The sequence below is a fragment of the Salvelinus fontinalis genome, chromosome 1 (assembly GCF_029448725.1).
Source record: "Salvelinus fontinalis isolate EN_2023a chromosome 1, ASM2944872v1, whole genome shotgun sequence".
In the NCBI taxonomy this organism is placed as follows: Eukaryota; Metazoa; Chordata; class Actinopteri; order Salmoniformes; family Salmonidae; genus Salvelinus; species Salvelinus fontinalis.
Genome location: NC_074665.1, coordinates 19,055,700 through 19,073,246, shown reverse-complemented (window position 1 = coordinate 19,073,246; position 17,547 = coordinate 19,055,700). Strand labels below are relative to the sequence as shown.

General features: G+C 40.1%; 1 protein-coding gene across 1 annotated transcript; it reads left to right on the top strand.

Moving 5' to 3' along the window:
* Window positions 1-422: 422 nt before the first annotated feature.
* Window positions 423-2,636, top strand: LOC129831601 (D(5)-like dopamine receptor). Its single transcript, XM_055894969.1, has one exon. The coding sequence runs from the start codon at window positions 1,047-1,049 to the stop codon at window positions 2,379-2,381; it is 1,335 nt and encodes a 444-aa protein (XP_055750944.1). The 5' UTR covers window positions 423-1,046; the 3' UTR covers window positions 2,382-2,636.
* Window positions 2,637-17,547: the final 14,911 nt, after the last annotated feature.

The window sequence follows — 17,547 nt, the reverse complement described above, 5'->3', positions numbered from 1 at the left end:
TCCAGCACACAGACGGAAAATCTGGGATGAGGTGACATCTGCTGTCCGTACGGCGCTATAACACGCCTGGTTTATCCGAAACATTTTTTTAAACAGCACAATGCGCAGGTATTCAGGATTTGTTCGTTTAGCATAGGTTTTTAAGATGTAGTATCCCGTTGGTCTTTTGTAAAGGGACTCACAACAATGGCGGCAGGCTAAGACCCGGAAAGAGTTGATCACACAATGGAGTAGTTTAATTTGGTTCACTTCATAGCCTACACAGGGTACCTGTAGTGCCCAGTTTAGTTTCAGCACCATAGACAGCGCCAATGAAATAACGTTGTATATAGCTGCTTAGAGGCATCTAAATAACAGGCTATTCCATAGGCTACTGAAAGTGCAGATTATGTCCGCATTCATTCAATAGCTAACTGATTGAATATATATTTTCTTTAGATGTTCTATAATCAATATATAAATATATTGTATAGATGTTTTTCTTGTCCGATTTCCGAATTTCTCAGAAATTGCCTAGACGTCAGACTTCTGATAATATCGCAATCATGGGGCATCATTAACTGCATTTTCTACGGTTGATGGTATTACCCCTTGATCAGAAAACATTCACATGTTTTCGTCATATCTCATTGTTAAGAGGAGGGGTCTTCATTGCCATCATCAAGCACCGAGAGTCGCTATTCAACCACTGAGGGAGACTATTCACCCATTCACTGTCAAAAAAAGGTGCGATCGCGCACAATGGGTTATGTGCAGTGCACTAACTCACGACCATGGACAATATTTTACTGGATCAGAGTAAGAAAATAACGGAGATTCTTAAACTGAGCCTCTTAAATTGGCCCACGTACTGTTTAATGTAGATATGCTATATATTAAAAAAAACATTAAGCAACTTATGAAATAGCTACCGCATGAGTTCCCAAATCCGCAAGTGGGGTCTCCAAAACGACGTGGAAAGAATAATGTATATAGATAGTGCTGAACGCCAAGTGTAGAAGATGCAAACTTTTATATGTGCAGAAAAGCGGAGAAATTAGTTGTCAATGGAGAAATCTGACAACCAAACCGCAGGTGCTGAAACGGACAGCTCCGGGCGCAGCGTCCGTGCGCTCATCGGCTGCGTCCTGTTCATCCTGATCGTTTCAACGCTTCTTGGGAATACACTCGTTTGCGCCGCGGTGATCAAATTTAGACACCTTCGATCTAAAGTTACCAACTTTTTTGTCATCTCGTTGGCGGTATCAGATCTATTCGTGGCCGTTCTTGTGATGCCGTGGAAGGCTATGTCTGAGGTGGCCGGCTGCTGGATCTTCGGCAGCTTCTGTGATACCTGGATAGCTTTTGACATCATGTGCTCCACCGCGTCAATTCTCAATCTCTGTATAATAAGTATGGACAGATACTGGGCAATTTCGAGCCCTTTTCGATATGAGCGTAAAATGACCCATCGGTTTGCCTTCGTTATGATCGGAGTGGCATGGACCCTCTCTATTCTTATCTCCTTCATTCCAGTTCAGCTCAATTGGCACAAAGCAGAGGAGGAAAATGCAACAGGGAACGACATTAATGAAATCGAGTACTGCAACGCAAGCTTGAATAGCACATATGCCATATCTTCCTCACTGATAAGTTTTTACATTCCAGTTGTTATTATGGTTGGCACTTACACCCGGATCTACCGGATTGCGCAAACCCAGATCCGGAGAATATCATCGCTGGAGAGAGCCGTGGAACACGCGCAGAACAATCAACAAGCAACCGAGCAAACAAACTCCTTAAAAAGAACTTTTAAAAAAGAAACGAAAGTTTTAAAAACACTTTCTATCATTATGGGAGTTTTTGTATTTTGCTGGTTACCTTTTTTTGTGGTCAACTGCATAGTACCTTTTTGTGACATCAATAATGTTGGTGATCACCTGTGCGTAAGTAACACCACTTTTAACATGTTTGTGTGGTTTGGATGGGCCAACTCCTCGTTAAACCCAGTTATATACGCATTTAATGCTGATTTCAGGAAAGCATTCTCCACCATTCTGGGCTGCAATAGATACTGTTCCAGTTCTACTGTAGAAGCTGTCAATTTCAGCAACGAGTTGGTGTCTTACCACCACGACACTACGCTCCAGAGAGACACAAATATCAATGCCTCTGCGCACTGTGCTCAACGCCAGCCCGTGGTCTCACACGGTGAAGACTTGGACGTACCGTTTGACAAAGTCTCCATTATCTCGGATGTTTCACGTAACCCAAGAAACCTTATCCTGCCTGCAACACTGCAGTTTGAATGTGAAGCAGAAATATCCTTAGATATGATGCCTTTCCCCTCAACTGGGCCCAGTGAGTGCTGTGTGATTCCAGGTCAAATTGAGGATATGTGAAACTAGTCTACTTTGTGTCTTTTTTATGTTTGATATACAGTATACTATTATACCTATTTTCTGATCTTCACATGGTGTTATAGTGTACAATATTATGTCTAGCATTGTATATAAAAACATTGGTACAAACCTCAGGTAATTGAGTTGAATATGAAAAAAGAAATAAATAGCATTTTTTTTTTTTTTTTTTTACAATTTATAACAACATATAATTATGTCAGTACCATAAATTGTCTATGTAAAATACCATGCCATTCAAAGGAAATAAAATAGACATCATCTCTGGGTGAGTGAGTCTTTGATATGGTAAGATACAGGAACCAAGTAGTATAATTACAGATCATTGCCTGTTTAATTGCAGTGGCAATTCTGTGGTAGTTATCTTGGGAATGTAGCAGCAGGTTTAACTATGAAAGCATACCCGCCCCGGGTAAGAGGTAGAGAGTAAAGAGCATAGGTTGCAAAACATATGTTGATTAAAAACAATCAGGCTTGAGTAGGTTACTTTCTAAATGTAATCTGAAACAGTTACTAGTTACCTGCTTAAAATGTTTTATCAGCAACATTGCTTTACTGAGTTTGGGTAATCCAAAAGTTATCTGATTACTTTCAGTTACTTTTGGAGTACTTTCCCCTTAAGAGGCATTAAAAGAAGATTAAAATGATCCATCAAAAACATTTGGTGAGTCATTGTAGTGGTCTTTGACTTGTGGTCAGACACCCTCAGGTGGAACAAACTTAAACTTGCGCCTTTTTTCAATACGGAATTGAATGTCATTGAGAAAACAGAAAGGCGTCAATGTATTTTTTTTTCTCGCAAACATCCTTTCTAAATTTAAAAGTAATACAAGATATAATCATTTCGTTTTTCAAAAGTGTCTGTAATCTGATGACAATATTTTTACAGGTAACATAACTGATTAAAGTTACTGTTTTTTGTAATCAGATTACATGGAAGTGATTACATGGAATCAGTTACTCCCCAACCATGAAAACAAACATACAATGGAGCCAAAGTAAATGGGCCAGTTTCCTGGACAATGGAGAGTGTGCTTTTTAATCCAAGACCAGGCTTAATGAGTGTCAGTGGGAGTACAATTTGGCCTGTACTCACAAACCGTATCAGAGTAGGAGTGTTGATTTAGGAACAGCTCTGCCTTTTAAATCATAATGAATAAGAGAGGGCAGGATGTGATCCTAGATCAGCACTCCTTCTCTGAGATGCTTCAGTGAACAAGGGCCCTGGATCCTAGGCCCTACTGCACAGGTCTCATCCAAACTGTGTGAACAGCAAGCAGCAGATGGAAGGTCATTGCTCCTCTGCCAGTGTGCCACTTTGTAATGCCACACGTTTGTACCTCCTCTGCTTACTCCTTACTCCCATGCGGTTGTAAGGACAGGCAGAGTAATCCAAAAGGCCCTCCACCAATCACTTCGGCTGCTTTTCATTTTGCATTGCCCTCACATACATTACCTTTCCAAACTCATTTCCTGAATCTCCAATCAACTGATCGGTATTCCTCAATCTAAGTTTCCATCCCCCAAACTCTCCACTTGTTTTAAAGATGGCCTTCCTGCAGTATCACCTCTCTGGTCAATGCTTGTCAATTTTTGAAGTGTTGGATTCAGTTCTTAGAATAGAAGCACCTTACTGAACGGTATCTGAAAGATCTCAAAGATATAAGATAGATACAAAGTCATCTAAAGGCATGATGACACCCAAGCTATTTCAAAGTGCCACCAGATTTCCACCTACTGTGTGTTGCGACATCATTAAGCTTTTAAGCACACGCCTGGTCTGAGTGCGGATCAAACAGAACTCTAACTGGTGAGATACTAAACTACACTTCAAAGGCTTTTAATATTATTTGATTCATTTTTTTTTCTGTCACTGTTGCTGTAGTTCAGCAAACCTCTGAAGCCTTTTTGGACGTTCAGAAGCACACTTGATTGACAGGGTGTCAGTTGAAGACATAGAACAAACAAAACTGTCCCTGAAAGCTATTTTACTGCTTTCATCTCTATGGAACAAAGCACACACACAGAAGCTGCTTTATTTTTTCCAGAAATGGGGACTGTCTGAAAGCTTCTCTGTCTGTCAGCTGGCAGGACTGAGCTGGGATGAAGTGAGTGAAATTGAAGGGTTGATGTGATGACGCAGATACATTATCACTCTATACAGGAGCTGTGGTGTCAAAGATATGACAACTGTTTGATTCACAACATGCCTTTTCTCATTGCCACCTGTTGCTCAAAGAATAGATTTCACCCCAATCATATGTTTCTGCTTCTTGCTCAAAAATTCACAGAGAAAATGATCATGTGGAAAAATACATAATCAGTCAAGAGGGTGAAGTCAATATATATACATGGACAGTTCTTTTCAGTGAAGTGACTCTTGTAGTTACCATGGTGACTTAGAGAAAATCTAAAGGATATAATGTTGGCAGTAACCCCGGAAAAGAAATTGAATTCCAGTGAGTTTAATTTTTAAACCTTACATTGCAGACAGAACACACACACACACACATACCCTCAAGTATTCACATTTCCCCTTGTAATGGCATTATAGTACAAGAAGAAACCAGATGTGTGTTCTGGAGAAGCACCTACTTAAGCTGACAAATGTTGTAAAGATCTGCTAATATTCACAAGAGAAGTCTATCCGAAGTAATATTCCATTTTCCCATGTCAGCTTGAGTGAACAATTGTGTTAAAAATGGTCACCTAGTTATTCAAGCAAGGGGAATGAAAATTCATAAAACATTGAAATAGTAGCATCTTCAAACACCGGAGTGTTACAGGATTATATTATAAGAAGTATTAAAAGTCCAGTGTGATTCTGGATCCAACACACAGTCCTAAATACTTTGCATCTGCATGTACAGTTCCTTCAGTAAGTATTCATACCTCTTGACTTACTCCACATTTTGTTGTGTTACAGCCTGACTTCAAAATCAATTAATTCAATTTTCTTCCCTCACCCATCTACACACAATACCCCATAATGACAAAGTGAAAACGTGTTTTAAGAAATTTGTGCAAATGTATTGAAAGTTAAATACAGAAATATCTCATTTACATTAGGTATTCACAGCCCTGAGTCAATACATGTTAGAATTACAGTATCAGTCAAAAGTTGACACCTACTCATTCAAGGGTTTTTCTTTATTTTTTAAAAACTATTTTCTACATTTTAGAATAATAGTGAAGACATCAAAACTATGAAATAACACATGGAATCATGTAGTAACCAAAACATTTTACAATCTTCAAAGTAGCCACCCTTTGCTTTGATGACAGCTTTGCACATTCTTGGCATTCTCTCAACCAGCTTCACCTGGAATGCTTTTCCAACAGTCTTGAAGGAGTTTCCACATATGCTGAGGACTTGTTGCCTGCTTTTCCTTCCAACCCATCCCAAACCATCTCAATTGGGTTGAGGTCGGGTGATTGTGGAGGCCAGGTTATCTGATGCAGCACTTCATCACTCTCCTTCTTGGTCAAATAGCCCTTACACAGCCTGGAGATTTTTGGGATCATTGTCCAGTTGAAAAACAAATTATTGTCCCACTAAGGGCAAATCAGATGGGATGGCGTATCGCTGCAGAATGCTGTGGTAGCCATGCTGGTTAAGTGTGCCTTGAATTCTAAATAAATCACAGACACTGTCACCAACAAAGCGCCCCCACACCATCACACCTCATCCTCCATGCTTCACAGTAGGAACCACACACGCAGAGATAATCCGTTCACCTACTCTGCATCTCACAAAGACACGGCGGTTGGAACCAAAAGATCTCAAATTTGGACTCATTAGACCAGGCCTGAGCAATTATTTTCCATGGAGGGGCACATTAGAATATATTTTTGCCATCGCGGGCCAGAATCATATTACAGGATTATACATCATGTGTATGACTGTGTTGACAGATATATCTACTGTAAATCACGTCCAGATCTGCTAATTATTTGACTGTTTTAACATGCACAGAAATAAACCACATCCATGTTCTCCTTTTGGCAGGTATTTTCATGATCAAACATGCAATTAACTACACGGAGGGAAAGTACACTGTGCATTCAGCACAGAACTCTTGTTAACGGGTATGCACAAAAACACAAGAAAGAGAGAGAGCTCAAGAGAGAGCGCTTCCATTTAAACTACTCAATCAGTGTGAGGAGTGAAGTCTCTGATGGGCATTGACTAGAACAGTGAAGTCAGGTATAGTTTCTGACGTCGCTATGCGCAGACTTGCTGAGAGGTGAGAGTCAGTAAGAGATGATCTGTGCCTTGACTTGTTATATTTCATCACTGAAAATGTCTGTTCACATACATAGGTTGACCAAAACAGTACAAACATATTCTGAGCATGACTCCTAATCTTTGGAAAGTTTTGTTCATCGAGAGATGCTTAGAATCTCGTCGGTGACATTGTTTTGAATAGTTCTCCAATCAAAAACTGAAGCTAGCTCCTCTCCTCTCCTCAAAGTCTGGGGTTATGCCACGTAAGAATATCAACAACTGCGCCGTGTCACGTGCATCACTGCTCTCATCCAGGGCCAAGGAGAAATAGGTGAAATCCTTTTGTTACGCCCTGGCCTTAGTATTCTTTGTTTTCTTTATGTTTTTTAGTTAGGTCAGGGTGTGACATGGGGAATGTATGTGTTTTGTAGTGTCTAGGGGTGTTGTATGTGTATGGGGCAGAGAAGAGTGTAGTTGTCTAGTTATGTCTATGGCTGCCTAGATTGGTTCTCAATCAGAGACAGCTGTCATTCATTGTCTCTGATTGGGAGCCATATTTAAGTGGCCTGCTGGAGGTCATTTTGCAGGGCGCTGGCAGTGCACCTCCTTGCACAAAGGCGGAGGTAGCGGTCCTGCTGCTGGGTTGTTGCCCTCCTACGGCCTCCTCCACGTCTCCTGATGTACTGGCCTGTCTCCTGGTAGCGCCTGCATGCTCTGGACACTACGCTGACAGACACAGCAAACCTTTTTGCCACAGTTCGCATTGATGTGCCATCCTGGATGAACTGCACTACCTGAGCCATTTGTGTGGGTTGTAGACTCCGTCTCATGCTACCACTAGAGTGAGAGCACCGCCAGCATTCAAAAGTGACCAAAACATCAGCCAGGAAGCATAGGAACTGAGAAGTGGTCTGTGGTCACCACCTGCAGAATCACTCCTGTTTTGGGGGGTGTCTTGCTAATTGCCTATAATTTCCACCTTTTGTCTATTCCATTTGCACAACAGCATGTGAAATGTATTGTCAATCAGTGTTGCTTCCTAAGTGGACAGTTTGATTTCACAGAAGTGTGATTGACTTGGAGTTACATTGTGTTGTTTAAGTGTTCCCTTTATTTTTTTGAGCAGTGTATATAGATTGCTACATGATTCCATTTATGATAATTCATAGTGTTGATGTCTTCACTATTATTCTACTCTGTTGTTATGGCAATCCTAAATAAGTTCAGGAGTAAAAATGTGCTTATCAAGTCACATAATAAGTTCCATGGACTCATTCTGTGTGAAAACGATTGTGTTTAGTAAAAATAAAGAAAAACCCTGGAATGGGTAGGTGTGTTCAATCTTTTGACTGGTACTGTACCTTTGGCAGTGATTACAGCTGTAAGTCTTTCTGGGTAAGTCTCTAAGAGCTTTCCACACCTGGATTGTACAATATTTGCACATTATTCTTAGAAAGATTCTGTCAAGTTGGTTTTTGATCATTGCAGTTTCAAGTCTTGTCATAGATTTTCAAGACAAGTTTAGTCAAACCTGTTAGGCCACACAGGAACATTCAGTGTCATCTTGGTAAGCAAGTCCAGTGTATATTTGGCCTTGTATGTCTGTTGGAAAGCAGACTGAACCAGATTTTCCTCTATGATTTTGCCTGTGCTTAGCTCTATTCCATTTATTTTTGTCCTAAAACTTCCTAGTCCTTGCCGATGACAAGCATACCCATAACACAATGCAGCCTCCACTATGCTTGAAAATATGAAGAGTACTACTCAGTGATGTGTTGTGTTTGATTTGCACCAAACATAACGCTTTGTATTCAGGACATAAAGTTAATCTAGTTGCCACATTTTCAGTTTAACTTTAGTGCCTTATTGCAAACAAGATGCATGTTTTGGAATATTTTTATTCTGTACATGCTTCCTTCTTTTCACTCTGTCATTTACGTTAGTATTATGGTCGAGTAACTACAATGTTGTTGATCCATCCTCAGTTTTCTCCTATCACAGCCATTCAATTCTGTAATTGTTTTGAAGTCACCATTGGCCTCATAGTGAAATTTCCTTCCTCTCCTGCAACTGTGTTAGAAAGGAAGCCTGTATCTTTGTAGTGACTGGGTGTATTGATACACCATCCAAAGTGTAGTTAATAACTTAACCATGCTCAAATGGATATACAATGTCTGCTTTTTAAATTTACCCATGTACCAATAGTTGCCCTTCTTTGCGAGCCATTGGACAGCCTCCCTGGTCTGTGTGGTTGAATCTGTGTTTCAAACTCCCTGCTCGACTGAGAGAACTTATAGATAATTGTATGTGTGGGGTAGAGATGAGGTAGTCATAAAAAAATCATGGTTAACACAATCATTTTCACACAGAGTGAGTCCATGCAACTTATTATGTGACTTGTTAAGCACATTTTTACTCCTGATCTTATTTAGACTTGCCATAACAAAGGAGTTGAATACTTATTGACTCAAGACATTTCAGCTTTTCATTTTTAATAAAATGTAACAATTTCTAAAAACATAATTCCACTTTGACATTATGGGGTATTGTGTGTAAGCCAGTGACATAAAATCTCATTTGAATCCGTTTAAAATGTAAGCTGTAACACAACAAAATGTAGAAAAAGTAAAGAGGTGTGCATTCCTTCTGAAGGCCCTGTGTTCAGTTTACGACATACTGATCCACTCAAAAATGCATACCAATGGGCAAATTATTTTTCTTCCTATTTTGTCTGATCCGATAAAACGTCTTTAAGGATAAAGTGACTTATTCTATCCATGGTCTAAAATAATTGTATGGCAGAAGTTTACAACTGCCCACACACAGCTAAGGCGACAGTGTCTGCACATTGCTGTTCTAAAGCTTTGAGTCACTCTACGTGACTATGAAAAAGGGACACAAAGCCTAATGATCAATAACTGTGGTGAAATGTATTTTTCTAACCACAGGAATCCAATTACATACAGTATGAAACTCAGTTATTAATCTCAGATATCAAGCATCATTTTTAATTGAAGTATAGACTGCCATAATAGTCAGACTGCCAACCAATAGTTTATTCCTCTCTAAAGGTGGCCATGACATTTTCTCCAGAGGTATTACTGGAACTGAATGGAACCTATTTCAACTGAGTGTTGCTCTTCACACGCAGCTTGTCAGAAAACATTTCTGTTCATGGCTGTGTTGAAAGATATGTTTGAGACCTCTAAAGGGCCCATTTTTGACAATTGCCACATCTGGGATTTTTGTTGTTGTTGTTGTTACAGTATTATAATTTTGATTCTTTCCTTCCTCTCCTCCTTCCATAGTTGGCCTCGTTTGGACTTGATCCGGGCATCAGTTTTACTGGAGCACAGTGTGAACATCATGTCCTGAGTGTCTATTAAATCTGATGTGCATGACAACCCCCCCAGAGTAACTTAGACATGTCTATGTTTAATTTATTCAGCCAGAGGCAATGTACCACAAGTTGAGCTTTAATAGTTTTAAGGGAAAGGTTCAATGGTAAAACAAAGTAGTATTGGGCTCCACAGTGTGCCTACAGTTGAACTATCTTATTCTGGTTGCATGAAAGGGGGAAGTTTCCATGGAAATACGTCACAAATGTGTACTTGAGTGCCTCTTTCTAATAGCCACCAATCAACAGCTTAAATCAGCTGTAAAGTTTGATTGAATGACAGGCCCCCCAGTGTATCACCTCCCGGCTGGCATCACAATCATTTCATCCACTGTAACTACAGTAGCCTTGCATTATCAGAGGGGTTAATCTCTTGGCAGGGGGGAGGAGAGGAGGGAGGGATGGAGGGAGGGAGGGAGGGAGATGAGAGAGAGGAGGAGATGTGATGAGAGGAAAGGAGAGATGGGAGAGGAGAGGAGAGAGACGTGAGAGTGAAAAGGAGAAGGGAAATAAGGAGAGAGACGAGAGAAGAGGAGAGAGACGAGAGAGGGAAGAGCCTTCTCCACAGTAGCAGAGGTCGGAGGAGGAATAGTGATGAAGTTGCTGATGACTGACAGCTCTCCCCCTGTGGGCTCCACCAGTATCTCTATCTCTGAACCTGCTGCTACACTTGCCAATTATATCCCACAGACATACTGCAGAGAAGATAACAATGAGGCACCCTACCCTGAAAAACAAATTACACCATGAATATATAAATAATAAGGAAATATTACAAAATCCTAGATGGAAGAATTTGGGGAAACTGAAACACAGACAGAATGCAAGAGAATATATGAAGATGAAATTTGATTTGGGGCCATTTTTACATACATTTTTTTTTTACTTGGGGTAGGGCTTAATACAATAAACTCAGGTACATAGACTATAAACAAGCCTGGGGCAACAACATCAAGCCAGAATTTTTTATATTATTTTAAAGTTTTCATTTATTAATAAAAGTAGAGGCAAAACAACGTATTTTGTGAAATACTTTGTACAGTTGCACGGTAATATATTTGCGCCATTGCAGGTTTAAAAAAGAATTAACAATTTTTCCAAAAAGAAGTTCAAATTGAAAAAAAATGTGGTCTTCACATGTGAATTTGTGTGATTTACAACTGCACAGGACCAAGAAAAATGATCATGTATATTCTGCTAATGACCATACAAAACAGAGAACATGTACAATATGGCAAATTTAGCAAAAAGAAGAATTTGTTGTAAGTGCACAGGGCCGCCATTTTTATATACCTCCTTTATTGCTTAATCGTTGAGGATTGCATAAAAAGGTTACCATGCCAATACACAATATAAATGGGTTGAAAATGTAATTTAGTTGTTGGAGACTTTACCTGTAATATTTCACATTCGGATGAGAGATTTCAAAGTTAGCTATTCTGATCTCACAGACAGATTGTCTGTGAGATCAGAATAGCTAACTTTGAAATCTCTCTCAATAATGTATGGTAACAGAGTAGAGGACTTCGACTAGAGACTAGAGACATTTTGATTGACAGCAATTACACAGGGCTAAAACAATAAGCTGCTCAAAACATTTAACCGAGAGAGAGAGAGCGAGCGAGGAGAGAGACAGAGAGAGACAGAAAGAGAGGAGAGAGAGAGAGAGAGAGAGACAGAGAGAAACGTGAGACGATGAAAAACTAAAGATGAAATACGAGAGAGGGAAGACAATAAGATGCTCAAAACATTTAACTGAGAGAGAGAGCGAGGAGAGAGACAGACAGACACAGACAGTTGTGTAGGTCTGAGGAGGAATTTAAGAGAGGTATGAAACAGACACCTCTTTTTAATCCAGCATCTAAACAAGGTCACTCAATAACAAACGTTAGAGTAAAAGAAACCACAATAACAACCGGGGTTTGAACAAATATTGCATTTGGGTATTCAAAAGACCTTGGGAAGTTTCTCAAAAGACATCAAGAGAAAAAGCACAGATACGTTTTTGTTCAAAGCTGCGCCATTGCCAGTCTCCGACAAGACTTATGACGAGAGCGATGAATCCAGGAGTTGAAAGTAGCGGAGAACGGGATGTGAGAGGAGACATCTGTGTTTCCATCAGATGAATGGGACGAGAGACACTGATTAGATGAGAAATTGTTGCTATGAAACTAGACCAGCTAAAGTAACACCTGCATTGGACGAATGCCACATTTTTAAAATCAAAATCTTATCTTCGTTACACACAGTAAAGCTTGCAGAGTACGCAAACACACACACACACACACACACACACACACACACACACACACACACACACACACACACACACACACACACACACACACACACACACACACACACACACACACACACACACACACACTTCTTTAAGGTCAGAACTGAAAAGGGCAGGCGTCTTTCTGGGGAAAGTACCAGTGCTCCATCTCTGTCTAATCATGATGAATGGGGCCTGATGGAGCTCGTTGATTGCAGAAGCACCAAGCGCTCTGTGGTTATTCCTCTTCAAGGTTTGATGGTTCAGAAAGACTCCAACAGTCACGTTCATTCATATCAGCACCCTGCTGCCTGCATAAACACTCCCCTCCCATAGTTTTTAGACGGTCAAGCTATTTTTGTTGTTTTTATTTGGCTTTATACTCCAGCATTTTGGATTTGAGGTCAAATGTTTCATATGAGGCGACAGTACGGAATGTCACCTTTTATTTGAGGGTGTCACGCCCTGGCCATAGAGAGGGTTTTAGTCTCTATTTTGGTTAGGCCAGGGTGTGATTAGGGTGGGCATTCTATGTGTTATATTTCTTTGTTTTTGGCCGAGTGTGGTTCTCAATCAGAGGCAGCTGTCTATCATTGTCTCTGATTGGGAATCATACTTAGGCAGCCTTTTCCCACCTGTGTTTTGTGGGTAGTTATTTTCTGTTTTAGTGTCTGCACCAGACAGAACTGTTTCGTTTCTCACTTTGTTATTTTGCTTGAGTGTTTTTGGTGAATAAATTATCATGAACACGTACAACGCTGCGCTTTGGTCCACTTCTTCAGACGAGCGTTACAGAACTACCAACCACCAAAGGACCAAGCAGCGTGGCCAGGAGGAGCAGGGATCCTGGGCCCGGGAGAGGAGAGAGTGGAGAACCCCGAAGCACAGTCACACTGAAGAGACGTGAGGAGTAGGTGAACACCCCAACACTGTGACTAAGAGAAATGCTACAATACACAGTCTGACTTCACCTCCTCTTCCAGTACTGAAAAGCAACATTTGGATGGCAGACAGTCGCACAGCCACTTTCTGGAGCAAGCTGTGTGTGATTAGCTGCAGTACACCTCTGTGTTGTATGGGATGTTTTATTCTTATGATGTCCTCTTTTTTTAATCTTGTTTTTAAGGGGTGGATCAGCTTTAATATTGTGAATAGATTGTTGCTTCCATCAATGTAATTGTCTGCATCATTTCCAATCCCCCATATATTTTGGGGGTAAATACACTGCTCAAAAAAATAAAGGGAACACTTAAACAACACAATGTAACTCCAAGTCAATCACAGGCCACAAATGTGCATGTGTCTGCTCAAACGGTCAGAAACAGACTCCATGAGGGTGGTATGAGGGCCCGACGTCCACAGGTGGGGGTTGTGCTTACAGCCCAACACCGTGCAGGACGTTTGGCATTTGCCAGAGAACACCAAGATTGGCAAATTCGCCACTGGTGCCCTGTGCTCTTCACAGATGAAAGCAGGTTCACACTGAGCACATGAGCACATGTGACAGACGTGACAGAGTCTGGAGACGCCGTGGAGAACGTTCTGCTGCCTGCAACATCCTCCAGCATGACCGGTTTGGCGATGGGTCAGTCATGGTGTGGGGTGGCATTTCTTTGTGGGGCCGCACAGCCCTCCATGTGCTCGCCAGAGGTAGCCTGACTGCCATTAGGTACCGAGATGAGATCCTCAGACCCCTTGTGAGACCATATGCTGACACATGCACATTTGTGGCCTGCTGGAGGTCATTTTGCAGGGCTCTGGCAGTGCACCTCCTTGCACTAAAGCGGAGGACCCGGTCCTGCTGCTGGGTTGTTGCCCTCCTACGGCCTCCTCCACGTCTCCTGATGTACTGGCCTGTCTCCTGGTAGGGCCTCCATGCTCTGGACAATACGCTGACAGACACAGCAAACCTTTTTGCCACAGTTCGCATTGATGTGCCATGCTGGATGAACTGCAGTACCTGAGCCACTTGTGTGGGTTGTAGACTCCGTCTCATGCTACCACTAGAGTGAGAGCACCGCCAGCATTCAAAAGTGACCAAAACATCAGCCAGGAAGCATAGGAACTGAGAAGTGGTCTGTGGTCACCACCTGCAGAATCACTCCTTTTTTGGGGGTGTCTCGCTAATTGCCTATAATTTCCACCTTATGTCTATTCCATTTGCATAACAGCATGTGAAATGTATTGTCAATCAGTGTTGCTTCCTAAGTGGACAGTTTGATTTCACAGAAGTGTGATTGACTTGGAGTTACATTGTGTTGTTTAAGTGTTCCCTTTATTTTTTTGAGCAGTGTATATACATACATATATACATACATACAGTATACACACTTTTTTTTAGAATATACCTTTATTATTTCCCGCAAACCCTACCACCCTTCCCCCAATTGGAGTAAACTAATAAACAATAACACTTAGGCTTCTACATTCAGTTTACACATATTATAGACATTTTACATACACAATCTATTTTACCATAGTTGTATTTTGTTTGTTTTTAGTTCTTTCTCTATTTCTAATGTCCATACATTTTGATTTCTATTTGTAACTGTGCTATTTCACCAAATTTCTGAACCTATATACATTTTTACAGACCCCGTATGTTTTACATTGGTTATCTTGTTACTAGTCCCAACCTTCAGCTCCATTCAACCCCTCCCATCTATCTCTTAACACCATTCATTTTCGATTTCTATTTGCCATATATTTTTCAACTGTGCTGTGATTCTTCACAAAAGTACTGAACCTTTCTATTCTCATAGCTTCTACAGATTGTAAATTAAAGATTAATATTTTTGCTAAAATATTTATTATATTATTGATGGATTGACTATGACTTTTCAAATCACCCAGTATTGCTATCTGCAGCTTTAATTCTAGACAAATGTTGCAATTCTTCAGCCATTCCTGAACCTGTGACCAAAAATGAGCTACATATGGACAGTACCAAAATAAATGATCGAATGACTCTGCCTCCTCGCAGAAAAATCTGCAGAGCTGGGAAGATTGTATCCCCCATTATTAAACATTAAATTGCTTGCAAGAATTCTGTCTAATAATTTAAATTGAAAAATTCAAAGTTTTGAATCCGGTGTTGTTTTGCATGTCAATTCATAAACCATGTGCCATGGAATCGGTACATCGAAGATCTCTTCCCAACTATTTTGCAATTTATATGGCACAGTTGTCAATTTTTTGGTCCTTAATTAAAATTGTTATATGCTTATCACAATTTTCTTTAATCATTTACGGTCTTTAATGCAGGGCCGACAGACAAGTCGCTTACCCTTCTACTTGCCTCTTCCATTTTGTGGTAATGCTGCAATTAGTTGGTTGTAATTTTGGGTAGAGCAGACATTTCCATATGTCTGTGTTAGCTACATGTGTGACACAACTCCACCAGTCTTATTTATGATATAATTCACAAAAATTATACATTTTTTTAACATTTTATTGAAAATCTGTTTTTTAAATCAATAGTATATTTGAGTTTAACCTCGGTATTTGTTGTATCATTTGTTCTGTCTTTTCAGGTGGATTAAACTGAAATTGCAACTAACTTTCCAAGGCTTGTTTAAAAAATAAAGATATTTTGGAGATGATTTCATTTTCAAATAACCGAAAGTGAGCAGGTGTAATTTGAATAAAGGGAAAAGGGCCCTTCTTGAACATAGGATGAGACATTCTTACTAATTTACTAGAGAAGCATTTTGGATTTAAGTATAACTTAAGATGTCCTCTTTGTGCAGGAGGTGTAATTGTTCATTGTAAACAAGGTGGAATAGTTAGAGGGAGATGTTGGCATTTTATCATATACCTGTATCACATATGTCACCAACGCAACATCTTCCTCCAACACACAACATACGTTCTTTATCATTGGACAATACGTCTATCTTCAGGGTCCAGCCAGTGATGGATACTCTGTAAAGTATGCATCATATAATGAATACAGGACCTACACCAGAATCAGGGCCCAGATAAGCAAAGCTGACATACAATCAATTCCAATAGGACAATAGGTTCTACTACATAAAACTTCAACAAGCCCATCCCTATGCCTCAAATGTATTTTCTTGCATGTCAAAACGTCTTGAACGGAAGAGTGATACAGTGCAATCTATTGGATACTCAACAACTTTAAAAGAAAACACTGGAAGGTAAGCATTAGGTATGATGGAAGTAACGCCCTTTGGAAGCATCACACTGACCAGCGAAAAGTTATTAGTCAATAATGACAGTTATTCCACCACCTACAAAAACCTTTGGATATCAGACAGAGCATAGTTTGGTGCAGAATTTATTACATGTAACTAAACAACAAATTATTTACAGTACATCAAACAACTTACATCCAAGGATTCACAAGTAGCTCATTTATTTTTGACGAGGCTGTTTGAGTTGAAATGATACCCCACCCAGATCCAAGAAGCACTAAGCCAACTGTTCAGACCTGAGATCTCTGTAATGAACATTAACCTGACAGGAATACAATGCAGAATGAACAACTTGCTGCCAGAACATTTCACAACCACAGCATATAAGTGTCAATTAACTTCACATTATTTCAAATAACTGACAGGGCTCAAACAAAAAAATCTAACGACAGGGAAACAGTTAAATAAACTCCATGTGTTGTTTTCGTCTCGTGTCATCCGTGTGTCGTATAAAACAAACAGCATTCAAAGCAACAAACTTTGATTATCCTTCACTGTAGAGAGGCTTGAGATGATGACAATTTGAATGAAGTCCTTTGTAGGCAGTGACAAAGAGAAATTGAGAATCGCTGCGGCCACCATTACTGAATGAAAGGACACTGATCCTAATGTTTTAACTGTCTCTATGGAGACCAAACAACTCAACCTCTAACTGGATAATAATCTAAACTGTGTCCAGCTGCTGATTACAATACTGAATAAATAAGCCAGGGTTGTGTTCATTAGGAATAGTCACCAAAAGGAAGAAAAACTGACTGAAACCACCTAGGCTTGTCCACTAAGAAACATTCATTTTTAACTGCACAACTTTACGATGTGCCCTAAAGAATACGATCCAGACATTCCCACAAGGCAGACCTTGAGATCACAGATTTTGACAGGAATACATATTCTATAGGTCATTCATTTATAATAACTCAGACCTAGGACACTTTGGCATAGACATGTTAATAAATGAACAAGCTAGTACAAGAAAAATAAATACTTCAACTTTTTGCAATGTGCTCTATTGTAACACATACTTTTCT